Below are 22,636 nucleotides of genomic sequence, written 5' to 3' on the forward strand. Positions count from 1 at the left end.
ACAGGCTCCAGACACGCAGGTTCCGGACGCGCAGGCTCAGCGGCCATAGCTCATGGGCCCAGCTGCTCCGTGGCACGTGGGATCTTCCTGGACCAGGGCACAAACCCGTGTCCCCTGCATCGGCAGGTGGACTCTCAACCACTGCGCTACCAAGGAAACCCTTCTTGGTCTTTTTTAAACATTTCTTGTGTCTACTCGATCTTTGCCTCCATTCTTTTTCCGAGGCCCTGGATCATCTTCACTATTATTATTCTGAATTCTTTTTCTGGAAGGTTGCCTATCTCCACTTCGTTTAGTTGTTTTACTCAGGTTTTATCTTGTTCCTTCATTTGGTACATAGCCTTTTCATCTTGTCTATCTTTCTGTGAATGTGGTTTTTGTTCCACAGGCTGCAGAATTGTAGTTTTTCTTGCTTCTGCTCAGCATTGCTTTTTAAAATCCAAGATTTATTTCTTCTGCTAGTGTTGGAGGGTCTCCTGCAGAGGCCAGGGGTGGCTGTGGCTCACTGTGAGGAAAGGGACAGTGGAAGCCCCCCTTTTTTCCCCCAATATAGTATGGTAAAATACACATAACATAAAAGTTAGTCTCACCCATTTCAAGGTGTACAGTTTAGTAGTGTTTAAGTACATTCATATTGTTATGAAACTATAACCACTATCTCCAGAACTCTTTTCATCTTGCAAAACTGAAACCCTATACCCATTAAATAACAGCTTTCCATTCCCTGCCCCCCATAACCCTTCAGGGTTTCCATTCTACTTTCTGTCTCTATGAATTTGACTACTCTAGGAATCTTATGTTAATGACATAATACAGTATTTGTCTTTGTGATTGGTTTATTTCACTTAGCATAACATCCTCAAGGTCTGTCCATGTTGTAGCATATGTCAGAATTTCCTTCCTCTTAAAGGCTGATTATTTCATTGTATGTATATACCACATTTTGCTTATCCATCCATCTGTCAATGGATACTTGAATTTCCACATTAAAGCTATTGCTATTATGAATATGAGTGTAAAAAATATCTTTTTAAGACCCTGCTTTCAATTCTTTTGAGTATATACCCAGAAGTGGAATTGCTGGATCATATGGTAGTTCTGGTTTTTAGTTTTTTGAGTAACCACCATACTGTTCTCCACAACAGCTGTACCATTTTACATTCCCATCAGCAGTGCACAAGGGTTCCAATTTCTCTACATCCTTTCAACATTCGTTTTCTGCTTTTTGGTACTAGTCATCCTAATGGATGTGAGGTACTATCTCACTGTAGTTTTGATTTGCATTTCCTTGTTAATTAGTTATGTTGAGAATCTTTTCATATGCTTATTGACTGTTTGTATATCTTTTTGGAGAAATGTCTATTCAAGTCCTTTACTATTTTCGAATTGAGTTGTTTGTTTTTTTGTTGTTGTTAAGTTTTAGGGGTTCTCTATATATTCTAGATATTAATCCCTTGTCTAATATATGATTTGCAAATATTTTCTCCCATTCCGTGGGTTGCCTTTTTACTTTGCTGATCGTTTCTTTTGATGCACATTTAAAAAATTTATTCATGAAGTCCAATTTGTCTATTTTTTCTTTTGTTTCTTGTGCCTTTGGTGTCATATCCAAAACACCATTGCCAAATCTAATGTCATGAAGTTTTTGCCCTATGTTTTCTTCTAAGGGTTTTATAGTTTTAGGCCTTATATTTAGGTCATGAGTCCATTTTGAGCTAATTTTGTATATGGTGGCAAGGGTTAAACTTCATTCTTTTGTATGTGGATAACCAATTTTCCCACCATTTTTTGAAGACTGAATGGTCTTGGCACCCTTGTTGAAAATCATTTGACCATATATGTGAGGGTTTATTTCTGCACTCTCTATTTGGTTCCATTGACCTACATGTCTGTACTTTATGCCAGTACCACACTGTTTTGATTACTGTAGCTTTGTAGTTAAGTTTTGAAATCAAGAACTTGATTCTTCTTTTTCAAGATTGTTTTGCCTATTTTGGGTCCCTTGATATTCCATATGAATTTTAGGATGGGTTTCTCTATTTGTGCAAAAATAAATCATTGGGATTTTGATAGGAATTGCATTAAATCTGTAGCTTGCTTTGGGTAGTAACAACATCATAAAAATATTTATTCTTCCAATCCATGAACATAGGATGTCTTTCTATTTATTTATGTCTTCTACAATTTCTTTCAGAAATTTTTTGCAGTTTTCATAGTACAAGTCTTTCACCTCCGTGGTTGAGTTTATTCCTAAGGCTTTTTTTAATACTATTGTAAATGGAATTTATTATTAATTAATTAATTTAGTTTTTGCCTGCATTGGGTCTTCATTGCTGTGCATGGGCTTTGTCTAGTTGTGGTGAGCAGGGCTACTCTTCGTTGTGGTGTGTGGGCTTCTCATTGTGCAGTCTTCTCTTGTTGCAGAGCACAGGCTCTAGGTGTGAGGGCTTCAATAGTTGCGGCACATGGGCTCAGTAGTTGTGGCACGTGGGCTCAGTAGCTGTGACTCACCGACTCTAGAGCGCAGGCTCAGTAGTTGTGGTGCAGGGGCTTAGTTGCTCTGTGATATGTGGGATCTTCCTGGACCAGGGATTGAACCCGTGTCTCCTGCATTAGCAGGTGGATTCTTAACCACTGCGCCACCAGAGAAGTCCCCTCCCCTTTGCTTTTATCTCTTCTGTCTGCCAGGAAGTTTTCAAATCATTTAGTTCAAATACCAAAATACTCAATAAGCAACTACTTGATTTTTAATGATGACGTCAGAGGAATGGTCATCACTAGGTGCTTTGTTTCTTTTGTATTATACTTGCACTCATCTCTTGGATTGGATGTAGCAATAACGTTTTTTCATTGTTGAGAGCTCTTGAATTCAGTCATGATCCCCAAGAACTAAAAAGAATTGGTTCTGAATTCAATTCAGATTAAAATTATTGAAATTTACCCCAAACAATACAAAATTTGGTTTTATTTTTGTCCTTCAGTTACCTAATATGAAGTTTGGATGAATAAAGCATGCACAACTACAGGCTTTCTACTTAACTTCTGGGTTTGCTATTAAAAATGCTGTTTACCCTCATAGCCTTCTCCTTAGCCCTTCGTATTTCTTTGCCTCTATTCTTCTATACTGCAGATTTTTCTCATCTATTGTACAAAGAAATTGCGACATATATTTTCATGTAATTTGATTGTGGAATTCTGTCACCAGTTCTTCCAAAATATAATATGTTTCCAATAAAATAAAAAAGTAAAATAAAATAAAGTAAAATGAGTCTCTTGCAGATTGCATATAGTTGGATTGTGGGTTTTACCCAATTTTCCAATCTTTGTCTTTTTGGGGGTTTTTTGCAATATGCGGGCCTCTCACTGTTGTTGCCTCTCCCGTTGCAGAGCACAGGCTCTGGACACACAGGCTCTGGACACGCAGGCTCAACGGCCATGGCTCACGGGCCCAGCCGCTCCGTGGCATGTGGGATCTTCCCGGACCGGGGCATGAACCCGTGTCCTCTGCATCAGCAGGCGGACTCTCAACCACTGCGCCACCAGGGAAGCCCCAATCTTTGTCTTTTGACTGGAGAATTTAATCTATTTACATTTAATAAATTACATTTAAAATAATTACTTATAAGGAGGAACTTACTTCTGTCATTTTGCTATTTTTTTCCATTTCCCTTATAGGTTTTTGTCCCTAATTTCCTGCATTTATTTCTTTTGCATTAGTTTTTGTAGTGAAACATTTAAATTCCTTTCTCATTTCCTTTTGTGTATATTATTATTATTTTTAGCCATGCCTCACGGCATGCAGGATCTTAGTTACCCGACCAGGGATCGAACCCGTGCCCCCTACAGTGGCAGCACAGAGTCTTAACCACTGGACGGCCAGGGTAGTCCCTTGTGTATATTCTTTAGCTAATTTTTTTGTGGTTACCATGGAGATTACATTTAACATACTAAAATTAAAACACTCTAATTTGAATTTATATCAGTTTACCTTCAATAACACATAAAAACTCTGCTCCTTTCACAGATTTGTTCTCACCCCTTTCAATTGTTGATGTTACAAAATTATATCTTTATACATTGTGTGTAATGGTTATTTTTTTACTACAAAAAGAAACTAACAGTTGGAATAGGCAATAAAATGAATAAATCTCCAGAGAATTTTGCTGAGTGAAAAAAGTCAATTGCAGAAGGTTACATACTGTATGATTCCGTTTATATAACATTCTTGAAATGACAAAGTTATAGAAATGGAAAACACAGATTAGTGGTTGTCTGGGGTTACAGAGGGGGTAAGGGAGTAGGGAAGTGGGTGTGGCTATAATAGGACAACATGAAGTATCCTTGTGGTGATGGAAGTGTTCTGTGTCTTAACTGTATCAATGTCAATATTCTGGTTGTGATATTGTATTATACTTGGGCAAGATGGTACCATTGGGGGAAACTGAATAATGGGCACTGTGGATCTCCTTTAGTTATTTCTTACAGCTTCATGTTAATCTATAATTATTGTGGTGCTCCAAGGACAATGGTGCTTCAAGGACAAAGGACAACCTTGCCTGAAAAAGTTTCAGGGTTACACCCCCTACCGGACTCTTAATCGCCCTCCCCACTATGTTGCTATGGTTACGAAATTCCTGAGCCCACCTGGGTGACGCCCACCTGGGCAATGGGACCTGTCCCAAATAAGGAAAGGCATATGCCCTGTCCCACTCCCACTCTATAGATGGAAGGTATATGTGCCTCGACCAATCAGTAAATGAAATTTTCACCTCGGACCATTCCTTTGTTTTCTGGCTATAAAAACTGATCAATAGCATGTTCGGGCTCAACTCTCCCAGACTACTAGGAAGTCGGCCCACTCTTCTGGCAGTGACCCTTCCCTCTAATAAATTCTATGTTCTTTACATTCTGCCTTGTGTCTGGAAATTCTTTTCCAACCCGCGTTTGGACCACGACAATTATCTCAGTATAAAATGTTTACTTTTAAAAATACCTGAAAGTATTATCATAAAATGTTATCATTTATTAATTCTGTAATTATTTGTTAATTCTGAGTGGTGGTTACAACAGCAGTAATATAGTATGTAGTTATAATAGCACAAAGAAAAACACAACCAGCAATTCATAGAAGAAAACAAATGACCAATAAAAAAATGTTCAGTCCTCAAGGAAATAGAAATTAAAGGATAGTGAAATACTATTTTTCATCCACTGATATTGCAAATATTTAAAAGGTTAAGAACATTTGACCAGGGTGTGAGGAAGTAAGCACTCCAACACACTGTTGGTGAGGTTGTAATATGGTACAAAGTTTTTGGGAGGACAATTTTGTGATCTCTTATCAACAAAACTATGTCCTACAGCAATGGTTTTTAGAAAATGAACAAGAAATTTTACTGCAGCGTTATTTGTAAGAGCAAATAATTAGGGGGATAGAAATCTTAACCACTTTCATCAGAGTTATGGTTAAAAAAATAAGGTACATTCATTTTATGGAATTTTATTACTGTCAAGAAAAATAAGGTAAAGACTTTCCAATGAGGGAGAAAGCTAAACACATTCCCACTAACCCCCCCCTCCCTAGGGACAAATGAAACAACAAAGAGAACTCAAAATAAAGAGAAAACGGAAGCTTCTATGAAGTCTTGAGGTAGCACAATCATAAACTGCTAACTCCGGAGGAGAGCTGCCAAAATACACTGAAATTTGGATACAATTCACGAAAGGCAGATCTCTGCTGATCCGACCCTGAGCTCTCCAAAACGCGCAGTTCCGCCCCAAGACCCCCACCAATACTCCTTTACCAGCCTGCCAATGGGGCACTGAACCCCGGTTCAGAGACGAGCCATCAAGGCTGGTATCTGACAGCAAAGCTGGCGTGGATGAGTAGCGGGGCGGGGGGGGAGTTGGAGGGGGGACGAGGGGCGGAGGTAGGATGCCTGGAAGCACACAGACAAGTGGACGGCGTTTCGGGGACAAAGACATGGCAAAGGGGTTCCGTGGCGGCGGCGGCGGCTGCTACCGCTGCTGTTTCTTGTTTTTTCTTCTTCTTCAGTATTTGAAACATTTTCGAAGATAAATTCATGAATTGTTTGTGTCATTTCTTTCAAAATTTTATTTTTAAAAACAGAAGCAAACGGAGGGGCAGATGCTATGCCCAGGGAAGTCAAGGATCCTAGGTTCGAATCCTGTCCCTGATCATAATTCGCTTCGCGACTCAAACTGCGTGTTTCATGATTTGTAAAAAATTGATAATCAACACCAGTTACTGGGCCGCGACGAGGGTCAACGGAAAGAATTTGTCAATTCTGCGTCCCCAATTCGCTCCTAGGTAGAAGCGGCGCCCCAATCAAGTACCGCCGCGCCACGGCCTCGGGGCATCTGGGACTTGTAGTCCGCCCGGCAGAACTCGCTGTCCCGGCAGGCTGCGCGGCGGCGGCAGGGCTACGTGGCAGGGCCGGCTGCTGCTGCGCGGGCAAGTGGGGTAAGATGGCTGCACAGCGGGGCGTGCGGGTTGTTGGGCTCTGCCCCGGAGCCCGGTTGGGTAGGGTCGTTAGGGCCCTCCTGCTACTGCTGTGGTTTGCGGCCCGCGGAGGCGCGCTTTACTTCCACATCGGGGAGACGGAAAAGAAGTGCTTTATTGAGGAGATTCCGGACGAGACCATGGTTATAGGTACGAGGGCAGGGAGAGAGTTTTCAACAAGACCGCGGTCTTGGGGCGGGGTTGCGGGAGGGTCATCTCCTCAGAGCTGGGAGCAGGCGGCGTCGGCGTGCCCTGGCGACAGCGGACTCAGCGCCACCTCGCGTTCCTTTGACTGGGCTCGCCCTGCTTGCTTCCAGGAAACTACCGGACGCAGTTGTATGACAAGCAGCGAGAGGAATACCAACCGGCCACCCCCGGGCTTGGCATGTTCGTGGAGGTTAAGGACCCAGAGGACAAGGTGAGTCGGCTCCTTAGCCCCGCTGAGCCCTCCGCTCTGAACTTGAGCGCCAGACCAAGCAGGCGCCGGTACTTCCCCTCCTAGTTTGCGCATCTGCTAGACTGGTAAAAACAGTTGGTGTTGTGGGAAGATCCTGGGTTTTCACTCCGGGCTAACCTTGGGCTTTTTCAGTGCTGGCTGCTTCTCTTAACTTGTTACTGACCGCTGCATGAACCCGCCAAATCAGCTGCCTTCTCTAAGCCATTTCTTTGGTCTGTGAAATAGAAATTCATCTGTCTTATACATGTGGTGAGTGGATTAATTGTGCTAGAAACCAAAGAGTTTTGTCGACTCTAAAGCCATGACATATATAGACTTTAGGATTTCACGGAACAGGGTACTTTCCAAAAAGAATGAGCAGCTTTTAATTTGACAAATAAGGATATTAAAACAAACAAAAAAACTTCAAAACCGTTCAACTGTCACCTTTCATTTGAAAGAATGACAGCAAAAGAGTTGAAAGGGCATGAGCTATGAATAAAGTAAAGCCCTTTCCAAGAGTGGTCACATGCCAACCTAATGTCAGACTCTTCGCCCCTTCTCCAGATAGTTCGAAGGCAAGTTTTTGGCAACTGCTGCTAAGCAGCATTGGAGCTTTTAGTTTTGTGGGATGCCTAGGGCTCTGCTTGTCAACTTTTGAGGCACTTAGAGCCTTACGCACCATCAGCCCTATTCCTACCATAATACTCACTGAAGTCCCTTCTCTCCAGGTCATCCTGGCCCGGCAGTATGGCTCTGAAGGCAGGTTCACCTTTACCTCCCATACCCCTGGTGAGCACCAGATCTGTCTTCACTCCAATTCCACCAAGTTCTCCCTTTTTGCTGGAGGCATGCTGGTAAGTGGACCCATGTTGGACTCTTTCGGCCTCTAGCCCCTGGTCAAGACTGGGGACTGGTGCTACTGTAGGTGTGAGATGACTATGTCAGATTTTGTGTCTCAGTACAGCTGGGTTTCCAGTGAACATTCAGGGTGTGGTTACGGAGCTCTTTGTATGTGCTTTGGTTAGAGTATCAGCCAAGGCTTATTCTTGCCCTTGGGCCTAGAGCCCCACAGGGCCAGACACTAAGGAGGCCTCAGTCAGTGTTGGCTAAATGAACAAATGAAGAAAGGTGGGAGGACCAGCTGTTAGGCCCTGGCAGGAAGACAGAGCAGGGCTACCTGATTCTCCTATCTTCCTTGTCTGTCTGTCTCCAGAGAGTTCATCTGGACATCCAGGTAGGTGAACATGCCAACGACTATGCAGAAATTGCTGCGAAAGACAAGTTGAGTGAGTTGCAGCTACGAGTGCGACAGCTGGTGGAGCAAGTAGAGCAGATCCAGAAAGAGCAGAACTACCAGCGGGTGAGTGGCTGAGCCAGGAGCAGTGGGCTTCCTCCCAGAAGCTGCACACTGACTTAGCCAGGAGTCACATGTCAGATTTATTATGAACCCAAGGGATTTACATGTCTGTGCCGCATTGCAAGTCTAAAAGGTGGGATGGGTATTACTAACTACTTTTAATTGAGGAGGCAGTCTCTTAAGGGGCTGTCATTATCTTATTAGGAGACACACAAAATGACAGAGCAGGAATTGATACCAACACCTTGGGTGTTATTTCCATGGTTCTCAGTGCTCCCGGGATCAAGGGTTTTAATCTCTCCTGTGTCCAGGAGGCAGGCAGGTACTATGAATGGATCTGTGACCATAATGACGGGTAGAATAGTGACCTATCTAAATGGAAACAGCTACTGTGGTCAGCTGAGGGCAGCATTGCAGAATTGCTAGCCCAGGGTTTTAAGAGGCACTTAGAGGTCTCAGTTTTTTATGTAAAAAATTCTGGGTTTTAAATGTTATCAAAACACTGTGTGAGCCAACAAAAACGTGTATGGGCTCCATCCAGCCCCTGGACCACCAGTTTGCAACCTGTGCACACAATATTCAAGGAGCAGTTTGGGAGACCCAGGCAGAGGGCTCAGAGCAAGTCCACTTCTGAGCGTTCCAGGACAGCTCTGTCTGATAGGGTGATACCACAGCCACTTTACCACTCCCACAGGCATCAGGGTAGGACCAGGTAAGGCTGTACCTTACAGATGAGCAAATAGACCTAGGAGAAATGAGTGGGTTGCCTGAGGTCATCTGGCTGGTGAGGGTGAAGACAGTTCCCAGGTGGGGTGGCTTTTTTCGGGCACTTGACTGGAACCTGGGCAAAGTTAGTTGGCCCTGGGACATCCTCTGGGGAGGGAACCCAGCAGTTCTAGTGGGCCCAGGTGGGGCCCAGCCAACTCAGGCTCGTCTTCCTTTCTCCCCTCCCACAGTGGCGAGAGGAACGCTTCCGGCAGACCAGCGAGAGCACCAACCAGAGGGTGCTGTGGTGGTCTATCCTGCAGACCCTCATTCTCGTAGCCATCGGCGTCTGGCAGATGCGACACCTCAAGAGCTTCTTTGAAGCCAAGAAGCTGGTGTAGCCATCCCAGGCTTCCCAGGCCATCCTTCCTCCCTGGCTGGGGAAGCAAGGGCCTCCTGGACTGACTTCTCTCCGGCAGGAGGCCTGGTCCCCAGCCATGGGTGTCTGCAGGGGAGAGGGGCCACAGCACAAGCTGAGGGTAGCAGCTTGGCTGGCTAATACTGAGCAGGTGGTAGGGTAAATGCCTGCCCCCTCCCCTGGGCCCTTTGCAGTAATCTGAAGCCACTGGGAGCCCTACTGACACCTCAGAATCACAGTGTTACTTATCAGGGATGTGAGCCTATTGTCTGGGATGACTGGGGGGAGGGGAGTGGGTGGGCAAGCCAAGTCTTCCTTCTGTCTTCCTTTCCTAACTTGGAATTTTGACCAAGTTGGGGCATGATTCCCTGCCACCCAGGAAACCTCACTATTCCCTCCTTGGGCCTAGACCCAGCCTGCTGATCCGGGGTGTGTGTGTCAATTGAGGGTGGGGTAGAGGGAGTTGCAGTGTGGGAAGGTAGCCCTGAGGTGGACCCCAGGTTCTTCACGTGGTTGTTCTTGTGGGGACTAGAGAAACTGGGGTTAGGCCAAATAGAGGCCTTGGTGCTGGTTGGAGATGGGGCCTGCAGAGTCTTAGTTACTGATTTCATTTTCAATAAGTTTAGGTTTGTTACATTGGTTTCCCAATAAAAAAAAATTAACTTCTTGTCCAGTGTAAAGTTACTCTACTGTCAGTGGGCATAGCACTGCAATGTGCTTGAGGGAGTGTCAGTTTTTCCAATGGGAAAAGCACTTCACATTCTGTGTACCCACCTGTGAACTTCATACTTTTCATCCTCTCCATACCCTCCAGTGACAGTGGGTGGTGGTTTTGCCCAAGACCATCTAACAAGTGAAAAGTAGGTGGACAGAATTGTTGTGGTGCTTCAAGGAAGTGCCTAGTTAGTGAAGGTACTGCACATTGAACAGAGGAATGCTGCAGGTGTGGAAAGGACAGGAATCCCTGAGTTGGGGGCAGGAGGGGAATACTGATGGACTTAACCAATAGCATGGGATCTCAGCAGTGACCTTGAAGGAGAGGAAGGATTCTGATGAAAGAAGGCAGGACAGGGGTGGTTGAGGAAAACAGGCAAACAGCTGGTATGCAGATAGATGGGCATTGTTTCAGCTGGAGTTGAGGGGGCGGGGTTGTGAGAAAGCTGGAAAGAAAAGTTGGTTAGAGTTAGAAGAGCCTTGAACGCCAGGTAAGAGATTTGGATATTACCCAGTGTTCAACAAAGTTTTGAGTATTAGAACACCCTGAATATAAACTGAGGAAGGTTAATCCAACAGTGTGTGAGAAGGAGACGGGGTAGGGAGGCAAGTTTGGGGACTACTTGAACTGTCAGGAGAATGTAGTCTGAGCTCATATTGCCACTTAGACCTCCACATTTAGGGGAAAAAAAAAAACTTTTAAGAACAGCTTTAGAATTGCAGAAAAATTGTGAAGATAGTTTACATCATGCAGTAGTATGGTATATTTGTTAATGTTAAAATGAATGAATCAATAGTGATAGTCCATGCTTTATGCAGATTTCCTTAGTTGTTACATAGTGTCTTTTTTGTTCCAGGAGCCCATCTAGAAGATACCATTGTTACATTTAGTTGTCTCCTTGGGCTCCTCTTGGCTGTGACAGTTTCTCAGACTTTCCTCCTTTATTACCTTGACAGTTTTCAGGGATACTGGTCAGGCATTTTGTAGATTTCCCTCAATTGCAATTGGTCTGATGTTTTTCTCATGATTAGACTGGGGTCCTGGGTTTTTGAAAGACCACAAAAGGAAAGTGCCATTCTCATCCCATCATATTAAGGGTACTAATTATCAACATGATTGTGGATGTCACAGTTTAAAATAAGTTAATTTGGATTTTTACATGAAACCTGACTTAGATCTGATACTAGTGGGGCTTCATCCTGATGCGACAACAATTAGCTGGACTGAATGGGAGCTATCCCCTTAAGATGGGCTTGTGCTTTCCAGGTCAGGCCCATCTCCCATTTTCCATCTTTGGCCTTACCTGACTGTCTCTGCAGGGGTCAGCCTTGACTTTGTCATCAGCCAAATCTAGGCTGGATTTTTCGAGGTTCTGGTATAAGGTACGCTGCCCTGGGAGAGCTTAGCAGTAAGGGGACTGGTGGGTTGTATGATGGGTGAAAGGGGGCTCCTGGGAATGATTAATTTCCTACCTACTATAGTGAAGTCCTCTCAGAAGCAGAGTGGTTGAGACCATAGATTGTGCAACCAAACTACCTGGGCTTACATTCTGAATTACTTCTCTGTGCTTCAGTTCCCTCATCTTTAAAGTGGGCATAATAAGTACAATACTCATAAGGACAGATCGAGATAACAGTAGTAAAGAATTTAGAAAAATGACTGGCACATAGTAAGAACTCAATTGATGTTATTTATTAGGAAACTTAAAATGTGCCTGGAAGAACAGGAGATCAAGTCTAATAACTTTGCCACTCTCTTTTCCCAGGTAGGAAGCTGGCCCAGCTGGGGCCTAAGTTCTCACGGTGACAGGGCAGATATGGGAAGTCAATCTTATTCCCTTCTTCAGTTCTCAGCTCCACCAAAGTACTCCTCTCCTGGATGATAGCTGCCATTTGTATAGCGTTGACTATTGTGCCCATCACTGTACCAAGTTTTTGCATTTTCTCCTTTAAATCCTCACAGCAACCATATAAATCAGGAACCATTTATATACTCAGATGAGGAAACAGAAGCAGGCTGTTCCCCAAAACACAGCCGAACTGGCAGAGTCAGGTTTCAAATCCAGCCAATCTGCCTTTAGTGCCTGTCTTCTAACTACTACTTGGGGTGTCACTTGAGGTATCAGGCTGAACGCAAGACTGAGCCCTGAGCTTGGCCCTGCCGCCCTCCAAGCTCGCTGCGGAGAAAGAATGCACTTGGGTTGACGGCAGGACTACTTGGACGCCTTCCCTTGGGAAGAGGAGGAAGATGCAGATTATCCCAGAGCGCTGGTTTGGAAGTCTGGAGTCTATAAATCCAGTCCAAGCCCACTGACTTGAGCCCTCTCCGGGGCCTCAATTTCTCGGGATGTTCAGCGGCCCCCGGAAAGCAGTTAGCAGTTCAGGCGTTTGGAGCGCTCACGTGTTCCTGTGGATGCGGAACCTTTGACGCCGCAGCTCCGGGGAGCAGACGGCGCGGCCGGAGCAGCGGACCCTGTGGACCGAGGGGCGGGGCGGACGGGCTTGGGCGGGGCGGGAGGCGGAGGCGCCGCGTAGGCCGGGGAGGCCGGGCCGGCCCGGCTGGGAGCTCGAGCCCCATGAGCCGCCGCCTCCCCCGACGATGTTCCCCTCCCGGAGGAAAACGGCACAGCTGCCCTGGGAGGACGGCAGGTGAGCGGCGGCGGCCGGCCCGGGCCCCGTCCTCCCGGGTGCCGATCCCTTCCGGGCCGCCCCGCGGAATCTAGGAGCCCGAGGCCGTCGCGTCTTCGTCTCTGCGGGGCTCTCTGAGGGTCTGTGGTTCTCCTTGTGGGTCTCTCTCTGTATTTGGGTCTCTGTTTGTCTCTATGTGGGTCTCCGTCTCTACCAGTCTCCGTCACTCAGCAGGTCTGTATTTCTCCGTTGACTTCCCTTTGTGAGTTTCTGTCCCTCTATGCGAGTCTCTCTCATTATGGGTCTCTGTGTTTTTCCACTGGCCTCTATTTTCATGCCGGTCTCTGACTCCGTTGACCTCTCTCAGTGGATCTCTGTCTTTCTGTCTGTCCCTGGTTTCAGAGGGTCTGTCTTCCGTCTCTCTGATCTCTGCCTCCCCCATCACATCCCTGTAGCCTCAGACGCTACCCTCCCTCCCTCCCTCGTGCTTCCCCCTTCTCTGCAGATCGCCCAGAAGAATACACCAGACAGAAGCTCTATGCTCTGCCTGGCTGGCCACTGCCTCGCCGGGACTAAGTACTCCCAGCGTAACATTAGTTCATTTCCGGTGCAGCTGTACTTGAATGTGGCCTGCCCCATGTGTTAGGTGTGAGGTTGACCCAGACCTTAGCTAGTGATTACCACTAGAGCAGAATGGGGGTGGGGGGTGGGGGAGAGCTAGTTGGCCGTTTAGATTGGAAAGGGCTCCCACACTTCAGTCTTGAGATGTACCCCCAAAACTCTTCTCACCCAGAACACTTGATAGTGGATCTACACCTAGTGAATGAAACCTCTTTCCCTTTTCTCTGTTAAGTTTGCCAGGTGCCAAAAGACTTTGGAATATAGTGGGCACAACTCTTTATCGTTGGGAATTTTTCAGACTTGGTGCTGAAGTAAGAAGACAGAAATATAGTAGAAAGCCTGGACTGTGGATTTAGGCCTGGACAGGAATCCTCTTTAATAGCCATGTGACCAGAAGCATACTTAATCTTTCTCCTCAGCTTTTCCATCTCTGAAACAGGGATCATAATATCTACTCTGCAGGTCTGTATGAGGATTAAAGGAGATCACATATATAAAACTGTTGACACTGTGCTTGGCATAAAGAAGGTGCCAGTTTTCTTCCAGTTACTTTTGCAGTTTGGAGGTGCTGTAACCAGAGCAGCTGAGTATTGAAACCTGTATCACTAAGCTTTGTGTGAGGGAAGAAGGGGAAGGTTATGGAGGAGAATTTCCATTTCCTAATTCCTTTCCATAAACTTTTGGAACACAACCATGATCCCACAAAACTTGTATCATTTCATGCTTTTGACACAGGGGTACAGAGATGCATGCAACAGATGCAGATAATGTAGCAATTAAAGAGTGCTGGCTCTGGAAACAGCCTGTCTGGGTTTGAATCTTACTAGCCTTGGACACAGATTGATGAATGAGAGAAAACCTCATCTGGTCTGCCTCCCCACCCCAGAAACAACGATGGCCTGGGCCTGGTAGCAGCTGAGACTGCAGATCTGGAGTTTGCCAGCAGGTGGCACCAGAAGCAACTTCTCAGTGTCCGCTGTCCTGAGGAACTGGGATTTCAGCTCTGAATTCAGTTGTTCAGTGATTGGGCCCTTGCAGCACAGGAAGAGAGTGCCCATGGGGACGTGATCCTGGTAGGAAGGGAAAGCTGGACCGAGGGACCAGCACGTGAAAGTGCATGGAGTGCCCAATCCATGCCATACCCCTGGATAATTGTCACTGCTTCTTCCCCTGAAGGTGGGATGTTTCCCCATGTCCATCTCCCCAGTCTCTACCCTACCCCAAGAAAGAACCCAGAGGGAGAATCTGTAGAGGTTCCAGCCTTCCCAGGCCACTAGGAGTATTGGCCTCTGCTCCTCCCCCGCGGAAACCCCCACCACAGGACAAGGGGGGGTAAGTCAGAAGCCCTGCAAGGGTGTCCTATCAGTCTCCCTCTCTGCTGTGTGTGGGGCCTGAGCCTGGCTTCAGGCCTTCTGGCTACCAGATTGGCAGTTGTTCCTCTAGAGAGAGGCAGGAGTTGGTCTGGCTTTAGTGTGTGACAAGCATGCCCTGAATGCTTGAACCCTTCCTTTAACTCATTTAGCAAGCTCTCTGCTGTATGATTTGTGCTAGAGCCACAGCTGTGAATCTGATGACCTGTGAAGAAGACAAGCACGGACACAGGTGATTACAAAACTCTTAAGTGCTTCAAAAAGGGCAGTACCAGATACCATAGGAACACAAAGGAGGGAGGGAGTATGTATCTCCGTTTGTGTGCACGTGGGGGTGGGGTGTGGCAGTGCTAGCCATGACATTGGTGTTTGGCCTTGAAGGATCAGTGGGGTGCTTCCAGGCAGATAAAATAAGGAAAGGCATTTTAGGCAGAAGCAGTGGACTGTGTGAGGGCTAGAGCAGGAAGGAATATGGTGAGTGGAGAAACTCTGAGTTGCCCAATGTGTAGCACTGGGTGAGTAGCAGGGAGCAACTGGAGATGGGACCAGGTCACAGAGGGGTTTGACTGTCAGGCCAAGGAATTTGGCCATTATCTTATAAACAGGAGGATCATCCATGAGATTGAAGGGGTCTGAGCAGGGCAAGGACCAGATGAGACTTGGGCTAAAAGACAGGCAGTGGGTGAGGAAGGATCAAAGGGCACTTAGGAGGTAGAATCTATATGACCTGTAGCTAATTGGTGACTCTCAGAGGTTATAAAGTAGATTGCTTTGCTGATTATTCTAGAATAGAGGAAGCTTCCATTTTCTTGGATTCCTTAGTTCCTCCTTCACTGCCCTCAGGAACTTCCAGAGAGAGGGGCAAAGAAACCAAGTGAATTCCACCATTTCTTTGTATTTCATAACCTGAAAGGCAGTCTCTCCCAGCACTACCTCAAAGTCTAAGATATTCCGCTGTTTTTCCAGCTTCTGAAGTGAGCCTGGGTGCTGTTCCCAGCCCTCGTCTTTCCTTCCCTCTCTGTCTCTCATCCCGTGTCACATGGGCTGCCCTGGACTGAAGCTTTGACATGCATTCAGTAAACTGCCTTTGTTGGTTTGGGCCTCACATTGGTTTGGGGGCAGACCTAATCTTCTCAGAGTAAAGAGTGGTCTTTTCACTGGGGCTGAAACAGGCACATGCCCCTGTTTGGGGAGCTTTCTGGTCTGAGAAACAGGATGAAGCCAAGCTTTCTGATGAGGGTGAACCTGCAGGGGAGCAGGTGGAAGGCAGTGGGTGGGGTCTCTAAGGCGGGCTTCTGCCATCAGCTCTGGACATGAGCCATTGTCTTGGGGAGGGGCAAGCGCAAAAGACAAGGAGTCTTGTCTCTGCCCTTCAGCAGCTCTTGGTCTGGCTGGGACTCAGGCACAGAAGGTAAGAGAGCATCGAGGAAGTGGGGCAGCTCCGAGACCTGGGAGTGTTTGGAGGGCCTCCTGGAGGTAGGGGGGCTCAGGCTGAGCCTAGGGCTCTAAGCAGAATTCTGATGCATGGTGGCAGCACGAACAAAAGCACTAAAGTTGCTTCTGCACTAATTCCCGGGCGCTTGGGGCAGACCAGCCACGTGCGCCTTACTTGTGGGAAGCCAGAGAAGGGGTCTGTCGCAGGACCTCGGCTCAGCCTTGCCCTTCTGACCTGCTCCCTGTTCTTGTCCCAGGTCCAGGCTGATCCCCAGCGGCCTCCCCCGGAAATGCTCCGTCTTCCACCTCTTTGTTGCCTGTCTCTTACTGGGCTTCCTCTCCCTGCTCTGGCTGCAGCTCAGCTGCTCTGGGGACGTGGCCCGGGCAGCCAGGGGACAAGGACAGGAGACCCCGGGCCCATCCCGGGCCTGCCCACCAGAGCCACCCCCTGAGCACTGGGAAGAAGATGAATCATGGGGTCCCCACCGCCTGGCAGTGCTGGTGCCCTTTCGAGAACGCTTCGAGGAGCTACTGGTCTTTGTGCCCCACATGCACCGCTTCCTGAGCAGGAAGAAGATCCAGCACCACATCTATGTGCTCAACCAGGTGGATCATTTCAGGTAAGGACCACCTCCTGAGCCAGCACCCACTCACCTGGGCCTGCCCTGGTCTCTTGGGGCCTGCTCCCTTTCCCGACAGCAATCCAGTAGCAGGTGGCCCAGGCCCATGAAAGGTCAGCCAGGGCAGCAGTGAGAGGGTGGGAGGTGCTAGACCCCTCTCACTGGGTGTGACAGGAATCTGGGGGGAGGGTTTGGGGCTGGGGAGGCCCCTGATCTGGTTTCCATTTCACAAAGGTCCCTATGGCTGCTGTATGTGTCTGGGCCATACCAGGACAAGAGGGGAAGCAGGGAGACCTGTTGGGCAGTCATTGCAGTCACCTGAGCTGATGGGGGCTCGGGCAGCGTGGCAGAAGGGGTGGAGAGAAGTGATGTGGAGGAAGCGCAGACAGGGCTTGCTGGTGGATTGGCTGCGGAGATTAGGGAAAGGGAGGGTCAAAGCCACGGCTTAACTTGTTCTGGCATTAACCTAAAATCCTTGCCCTCACCAAAAACTGCTCCCCTCCATGATCACAATCCAAGCATCTCACACTCCACCCCCCCCTCCTTTCCCTCCAGCTCTCTCCCACTGGGAGACGTGGACCCAACAATTCTTGGACCCTGCCAGGCCCTTTAGTCCACGATCCTCCCAGTGTTCTCCATCCTCCTTGTCCTTACTTTCTCCTGATCTAACTTGGATTCCATGGTCCTTGGTGAAAGTCACTCCCTCACATGCACTTAACTCCCTTCCACTTTCTCCCTGGCACAACTCCCACCGGATGAAACTCGACTCTGCCTGCTACACACCTGCACCTGGCAGCTGGATGTAGCTGGAGACACTGTTCATCTCCCTGACAATGAGCTCTGGCGCAGGAGGGCTCTCATTCCTCTGGTCTGCTGCCTCTCCCCTCCACGGCAGCCTTGCACACCCGCTCCTCTCCTCACTCCTCCCTATCTTCACCTTCAGCCAATTACTTTGCTTCCTATTTGAGAAAACAGAATCAATTGGAAGAGAACTAACCCAGGTCCCCACGGCCGGACTCCTTTCACAGCTTCTGTGCAGGTGTCCTCAGTTTCCCACCGCCTTTCCCGAGGATGACCCTCCAGGGCCAGCTCTCCTACTCGGGCGCTGGGTCCCTTTTCTGCTCTTCTACTCAAGGACATCACTCCAGCCATTGGCTCTCTTCTCTCCTGCATGATCAATTTTCCCCCCTCCTGGAGTATTCAAATCAACAAACATACTGAAATAGCCCCCATCTAAACAGAAAAAAGAGAACCCCGCTTGATCCCCTATCGCCCACATCTATTGCCTCTTTGCTCCCCTTTCTAGCAAAACTCCTTCCCTTTCTCCCCCCTCGCTCTCTCTTGAACCTATTCCACTCAGACATTTACCCTCATCATGACATTGAAACAGCTGTTGTTGACATCACCAATGAGCCCACCTTGATAATCCAAAGCCCAGTTCCCAATCTTCATCCTATCGACTTCCCGGCAGCATTTGCCAAGTGGATTACTTCTTCCTTCTTAAAACACCTCAGTTTGACCTTTGGGACAGTGCTCTGCTTCTCTTTCCTCTCTGGCCACCTCTCCCCACCTCCTTTGCTGGTTCTGCCTCATCCCCCTGATCTCTCAGCCTTGGTGTTCCTTGGGGGTCAGTGCTTGGGCACCGTCTTTTCTGGCTCCAGTCGCTCCCCAGGGGATCTCATCTAGTCTCAAGACATCAAATCTCATTTCTACCCTGATGACTCCCAAGTCTGTATTCCCAGCCCAGACCTCTCTCCTGAACTCCAGACCCATATATCCAGCCAGCTGCCTGTGCAGCCCTCTGTTTGGTGGTCTCAAGAGGCATCTCAAGCTTAACATGATTAAAACTGAATTCCTGATTTCCCACCTGTCCCTGACCTTCTCCTGCCCCCTTCCTCATTTCAGGAAATGGAAACTCCACACTCCCAGCTGCTCAGGCCAGAAAGCCTTCAGGTCATCCTCAACTCCTCTTCCCTCACACAACACGTCTAGTCCATCAGCAGAATGCATCTAGAATCTGCCCTCTTCTCACCGTCTCCACGGCCACCTCCCTGAGTTAAGGCATCATCATCTCATGCCTAAATTATTGTAACAGCCTCCCAACCTGTCTCCCTGCTTCCACCCCTCACCTTCCAGTCTCTTCTCAACACCCCAACTAGAGTGATCCTATTAAACGCTGAGTCACAGCACATGATGCCTCTGCTCTAAGCCCTTCAGTGGCTCCCCATCTCATCCAGGGTCAAAGCTCAAGTCCTTCAGGGGCCTGTCACCCTCTGACCTCATTCCCTGAGACCTCTCACTCACTCTGCTTCACCACCTTGCTATCTGCTCCTGCCTCGGGCCCTGGGAGTTGCTCTTCTCTCTGCTCGGAGCCCTATTCCCCTGATTTCCATAGGGCTCATTCCCTCAGGCCTTCAGGTTCTGCTCACGTGTCACCCTGTTACACAGGCCCTCCCTGACGACCTCCTCTAAAAGGACAACCCCCACCCCACAGCATGCTTTATCCTCGTCACCCTGCTTTACTATTCTTCTCAGCACTTACCACTCCCTGGCTTGTTACATATTTACTTACTTGTTTATTTTTGTCTCTTCTTATTAGAATGTCAGCTCCTTGAGGGCTTTGATTTCTCACTGCTGTATCTCCAGTGCTCTGAATAGTTTCTGGCACATAATAGGGTCTCAGTAAACATTTGTGAGATAAGTGGAGGGGCAGATGTGCAGCTGGGCAGACCCACAATGAAGTCAGTGTCAGGCTGGAGGGCAGCATGGGTACTGGGGGTGGGTGCTGTGAAGGATGGGCTCTCATGCAGAGATTGGGGGAGAGCAAGCTCACTGCCCCTGGCCCAGCCTCGGTGCCCTGCACAGGTTCAACCGGGCAGCACTCATCAACGCGGGCTTTCTGGAGAGCAGCAACAGCACAGACTACATCGCCATGCACGACGTGGACCTGCTCCCTCTCAATGAGGAGCTGGACTATGGATTCCCAGAGACCGGGCCCTTCCACGTGGCCTCCCCGGAGCTCCACCCACTCTACCACTACAAGACCTACGTCGGTGGCATCCTGCTGCTTTCCAAGCAGCACTACCAGCTGGTGAGGCCTGGCGCACCTACTCTGCTGAGAGCCAGAGAGCACCCACCTGGATGGGGGCAGTGGCAAGAGGAGCAGCATTTCTAGGGCCCAGCAGATGGAGGGTCCTGCTTGGGGAGCCCAGGAGCAGCCAGAGGCATGAGAGGAGCAGGACCAAACAAGCCAGTTAGGGAGGGTTCTGCCACAGCAACAGAACCCCTGGGCAAACTGGCTTCAGAAGCCCTGGGGTTCGTTGCCTCTCAAAATGGAAAAGTCTGGGTGGGGCTGTCTTGCCCAGCCTCTCAGATGATGTCACCAGGACACCATTTCACCTTCCATCTCTCAGCTCTGCCTTCTCTAGACTGGCTTTATTTTCAGACGTTCAGGATGCAAGGTGGTGGTTGTAGCTGCAACCTGCATCCGTCTAGGCCCAAGTCCAGTGGAAAATGGAGCTGCCTGTTTCCAACAGCCCAGACAGGAGACCCACAGCTGCCCCATGCTGGCTCTTGATTGGCCTGGCTTGAGTCACAGGTCTATCCCTGAATCAGTCACTGTGGTAGGGGGTGGGAGTGGGTGGTGGGGTGGGAAGCTGGGGAGGAGGAGGAAAGGGGGTCTGGCCTGGCCCAGCTTGGGCTAGGGACTCCCAAGTGGTAGGAGACCAAAGAGCACCCTGGGAGGATGGGGCAAGTGACATTGCTTGTCTTTGTGTCAGTGCAACGGGATGTCCAACCGCTTCTGGGGCTGGGGCCGTGAGGACGACGAGTTCTACCGGCGCATCAAAGGAGCCGGGCTCCAGGTAATGCTCCCCCGCCGCCCCACCTCTTCAGCCATCATGGCTGCCCTGAGGTTCCTCTCTGCCCTCAGATGAAGTTCCTGGGGCTGGGAGATGGCACCCCTGGTTCTGATCCCAGCCCTGCCCCCGACTAGCACACCTCCTGAAGAATGGGAATGCAGGCCCCTGCCTGTGGGCTATGGCAGGCAGTGGGACCCCAGAGGACTAGTGGTGAGGGCCAGGGCTCCAGGAGAGGCAGCCTGATCCAACTTCCTTTGGTCTCTTTAGCTTTTCCGCCCCTCGGGAATCACAACTGGGTACAAGACATTTCGCCACCTGCATGACCCAGCCTGGAGGAAGAGGGACCAGAAGCGCATCGCGGCTCAAAAACAGGTACTGGCTGGTCCCTTGATCGGGGATGGATAGGTGGTATATGGGGAACCACCAGGCTCAAGCATTTCATCAAGTTCTCCTTGGGCCCAAGTGGCCCCCTCCTCCCCTGCTTGGCCCAGGTCAGTCGTTGGCATTCTGCTTGGGCACCGTGCCCTCCTCTGGTGGCTGCCATGGCCCCTGGGCTCTGTGGGTCAGCCGAGACCTCAGGGTCCACGCAGGCTGTGTGTGTGGGGGGGAGTGGGGATGGGACTCAGCTGAAGGTGCCAGCATCCTAGGCAGACCTGGGATACAGGAGTCCCCATCCCTCAATAGCCTCTTCTCTAGGAGCCAGATTAGTTCAACTGGAAAACCCCTGCTGACGAGGATGTGTAGCCATGGGCGAGAGACTTCCCATCTCTGAGCTTCCCTTTTCCCTCTCTTCTGTGGGGATCACAGGACCTCTGATGACAAGGTCGTGGGGGATCAGTGGACAGCTGGCACCCACAAAGCCCTGAGTACATGCTCTCCCCCTTTCCTTCCCAGGAGCAGTTCAGGGTGGACCGGGAGGGAGGCCTGAGCACCGTGAAGTACCGCGTGGATTCCCGTACAGCCCTGTCTGTGGGCGGGGCCCCCTGCACTGTTCTCAACATCATGTTGGACTGTGACAAGGCTGCCACCCCCTGGTGCACATTCAGCTGAGTTGGCTGGACAGCAAGGAAGCCTGTGCCTACAGGCCATACTGCTACTCAAGCCCAGGACAGAGCCTCAGGCCCTGGGCCCAGCTCCAATAGGACGTGGAGTGGCCTGAAGCAGTGGACAGCAAGCCACGTGTTTGCAGCAGCCCGGCCCCCAGAGGCAGGCTTGAGCCAGGAGAGGACACACGCAGGGTGCCTGGGATGCTGCCAGCAGTAAACAGTGATGGAGAGAGGCTGGGACATGGTTTCCAACTGAGACTCTCCACTCTGCCTTCCTGCTTGCCCTGCCCTACCCTCCTTTGTGTGCTGAGATCTGCAAGATCTTGTTCCTTCTCCTGGACTGCCAGGCCACTGATGTGGGTGGCAAGGGCCATCAGGAGGGTTAAAACTGCAGAGACCAGTGTGCAAGCCCCACAGAAAGGGAGCAGCTGAGACCAGCTCTAGCTGGTTGTCACCCTGAAGGAGTGTGGGCCTGGTGTTGCCAGATCTTCTGATTTTTCAAAAGAAAGTAGAATTCTGGATTCTTGAGTGAAATTGGTTAATTTAAAAATGATAGCAACTAATTCAAACTTTTAACAAGTATGGTAAGCCAAACCAAATGTGTTTTGAACCACCAGTTTGTCACCTGTGGCTGAGGGGAAGGGGATGGGGCAAAAGATAACACTTCTCTTAGTTATAAGCTGGCAAGGAGTTGGGGCAGGGCTAGGGAAGACGAGGCCAGGGGAAGCTCAGGTGGGAGAGAACCCCAAGGCACAAGGTCCCTACTCCCTCCCTCAGCACTCCAGGCTTTTGCTGCCCTTCTGGACAGTCTGACCACTGCCAGGCTCTGGTGGGCTCCGACTGGAAGGGGTGCTTCATCCTGCCTCACTGAGATGGACAGAAATAGATTGCAGGACTGGAC

The 22,636-nt window shown here is 49.1% G+C and overlaps 2 protein-coding genes across 8 annotated transcripts; both read left to right on the forward strand.

The window, feature by feature from the left end:
- Positions 1-6,428: 6,428 nt before the first annotated feature.
- Positions 6,429-10,109, forward strand: LOC132518613 (transmembrane emp24 domain-containing protein 9). 2 transcript variants are annotated; one of them, XM_060146585.1, is made up of 5 exons: positions 6,438-6,673; positions 6,841-6,941; positions 7,691-7,816; positions 8,176-8,322; positions 9,276-10,109. In XM_060146585.1, exons 1-5 carry the CDS (start codon positions 6,490-6,492, stop codon positions 9,423-9,425), a joined length of 708 nt encoding a protein of 235 aa, XP_060002568.1. In that variant the 5' UTR covers positions 6,438-6,489; the 3' UTR covers positions 9,426-10,109. The 2 variants fall into 2 exon arrangements, with proteins under 2 accessions (XP_060002569.1, XP_060002568.1); XM_060146586.1 differs by lacking the exon at positions 8,176-8,322 and having other exon boundaries at positions 6,429-6,673.
- Positions 10,110-12,657: 2,548 nt separating this feature from the next.
- Positions 12,658-22,334, forward strand: B4GALT7 (beta-1,4-galactosyltransferase 7). Of its 6 annotated transcripts, none has more exons than XM_060144352.1 (7): positions 12,670-12,805; positions 14,582-14,737; positions 16,467-16,829; positions 19,677-19,920; positions 20,609-20,692; positions 20,957-21,061; positions 21,584-22,334. In XM_060144352.1, the coding sequence occupies exons 1-7, from the start codon at positions 12,756-12,758 to the stop codon at positions 21,737-21,739; spliced, it is 1,158 nt and encodes a 385-aa protein (XP_060000335.1). In that variant the 5' UTR covers positions 12,670-12,755; the 3' UTR covers positions 21,740-22,334. The 6 variants fall into 6 exon arrangements, with proteins under 6 accessions (XP_060000339.1, XP_060000340.1, XP_060000335.1 ...); XM_060144353.1 differs by having other exon boundaries at positions 12,671-12,805; positions 19,695-19,920; XM_060144355.1 differs by lacking the exon at positions 14,582-14,737 and adding an exon at positions 14,928-15,007 and having other exon boundaries at positions 12,701-12,805.
- Positions 22,335-22,636: the final 302 nt, after the last annotated feature.

Source organism: Lagenorhynchus albirostris, chromosome 3, assembly GCF_949774975.1.
Source record: "Lagenorhynchus albirostris chromosome 3, mLagAlb1.1, whole genome shotgun sequence".
NCBI classification, from domain to species: Eukaryota; Metazoa; Chordata; class Mammalia; order Artiodactyla; family Delphinidae; genus Lagenorhynchus; species Lagenorhynchus albirostris.

Bases quoted from the DNA above. Each gene is read 5' to 3' on its own strand.
- LOC132518613 (XM_060146585.1), top strand. From the start codon at position 6,490: ATGGCTGCACAGCGGGGCGTGCGGGTTGTTGGGCTCTGCCCCGGAGCC. The intron at 7,817-8,175 runs GTAAGTGGACCC...GTCTGTCTCCAG, and splicing joins TTTTTGCTGGAGGCATGCTG to AGAGTTCATCTGGACATCCA. The intron at 8,323-9,275 runs GTGAGTGGCTGA...CCCCTCCCACAG, and splicing joins AAGAGCAGAACTACCAGCGG to TGGCGAGAGGAACGCTTCCG.
- B4GALT7 (XM_060144352.1), top strand. From the start codon at position 12,756: ATGTTCCCCTCCCGGAGGAAAACGGCACAGCTGCCCTGGGAGGACGGC. The intron at 14,738-16,466 runs GTAAGTCAGAAG...TTCTTGTCCCAG, and splicing joins CCACCACAGGACAAGGGGGG to GTCCAGGCTGATCCCCAGCG. The intron at 21,062-21,583 runs GTACTGGCTGGT...TTTCCTTCCCAG, and splicing joins GCATCGCGGCTCAAAAACAG to GAGCAGTTCAGGGTGGACCG.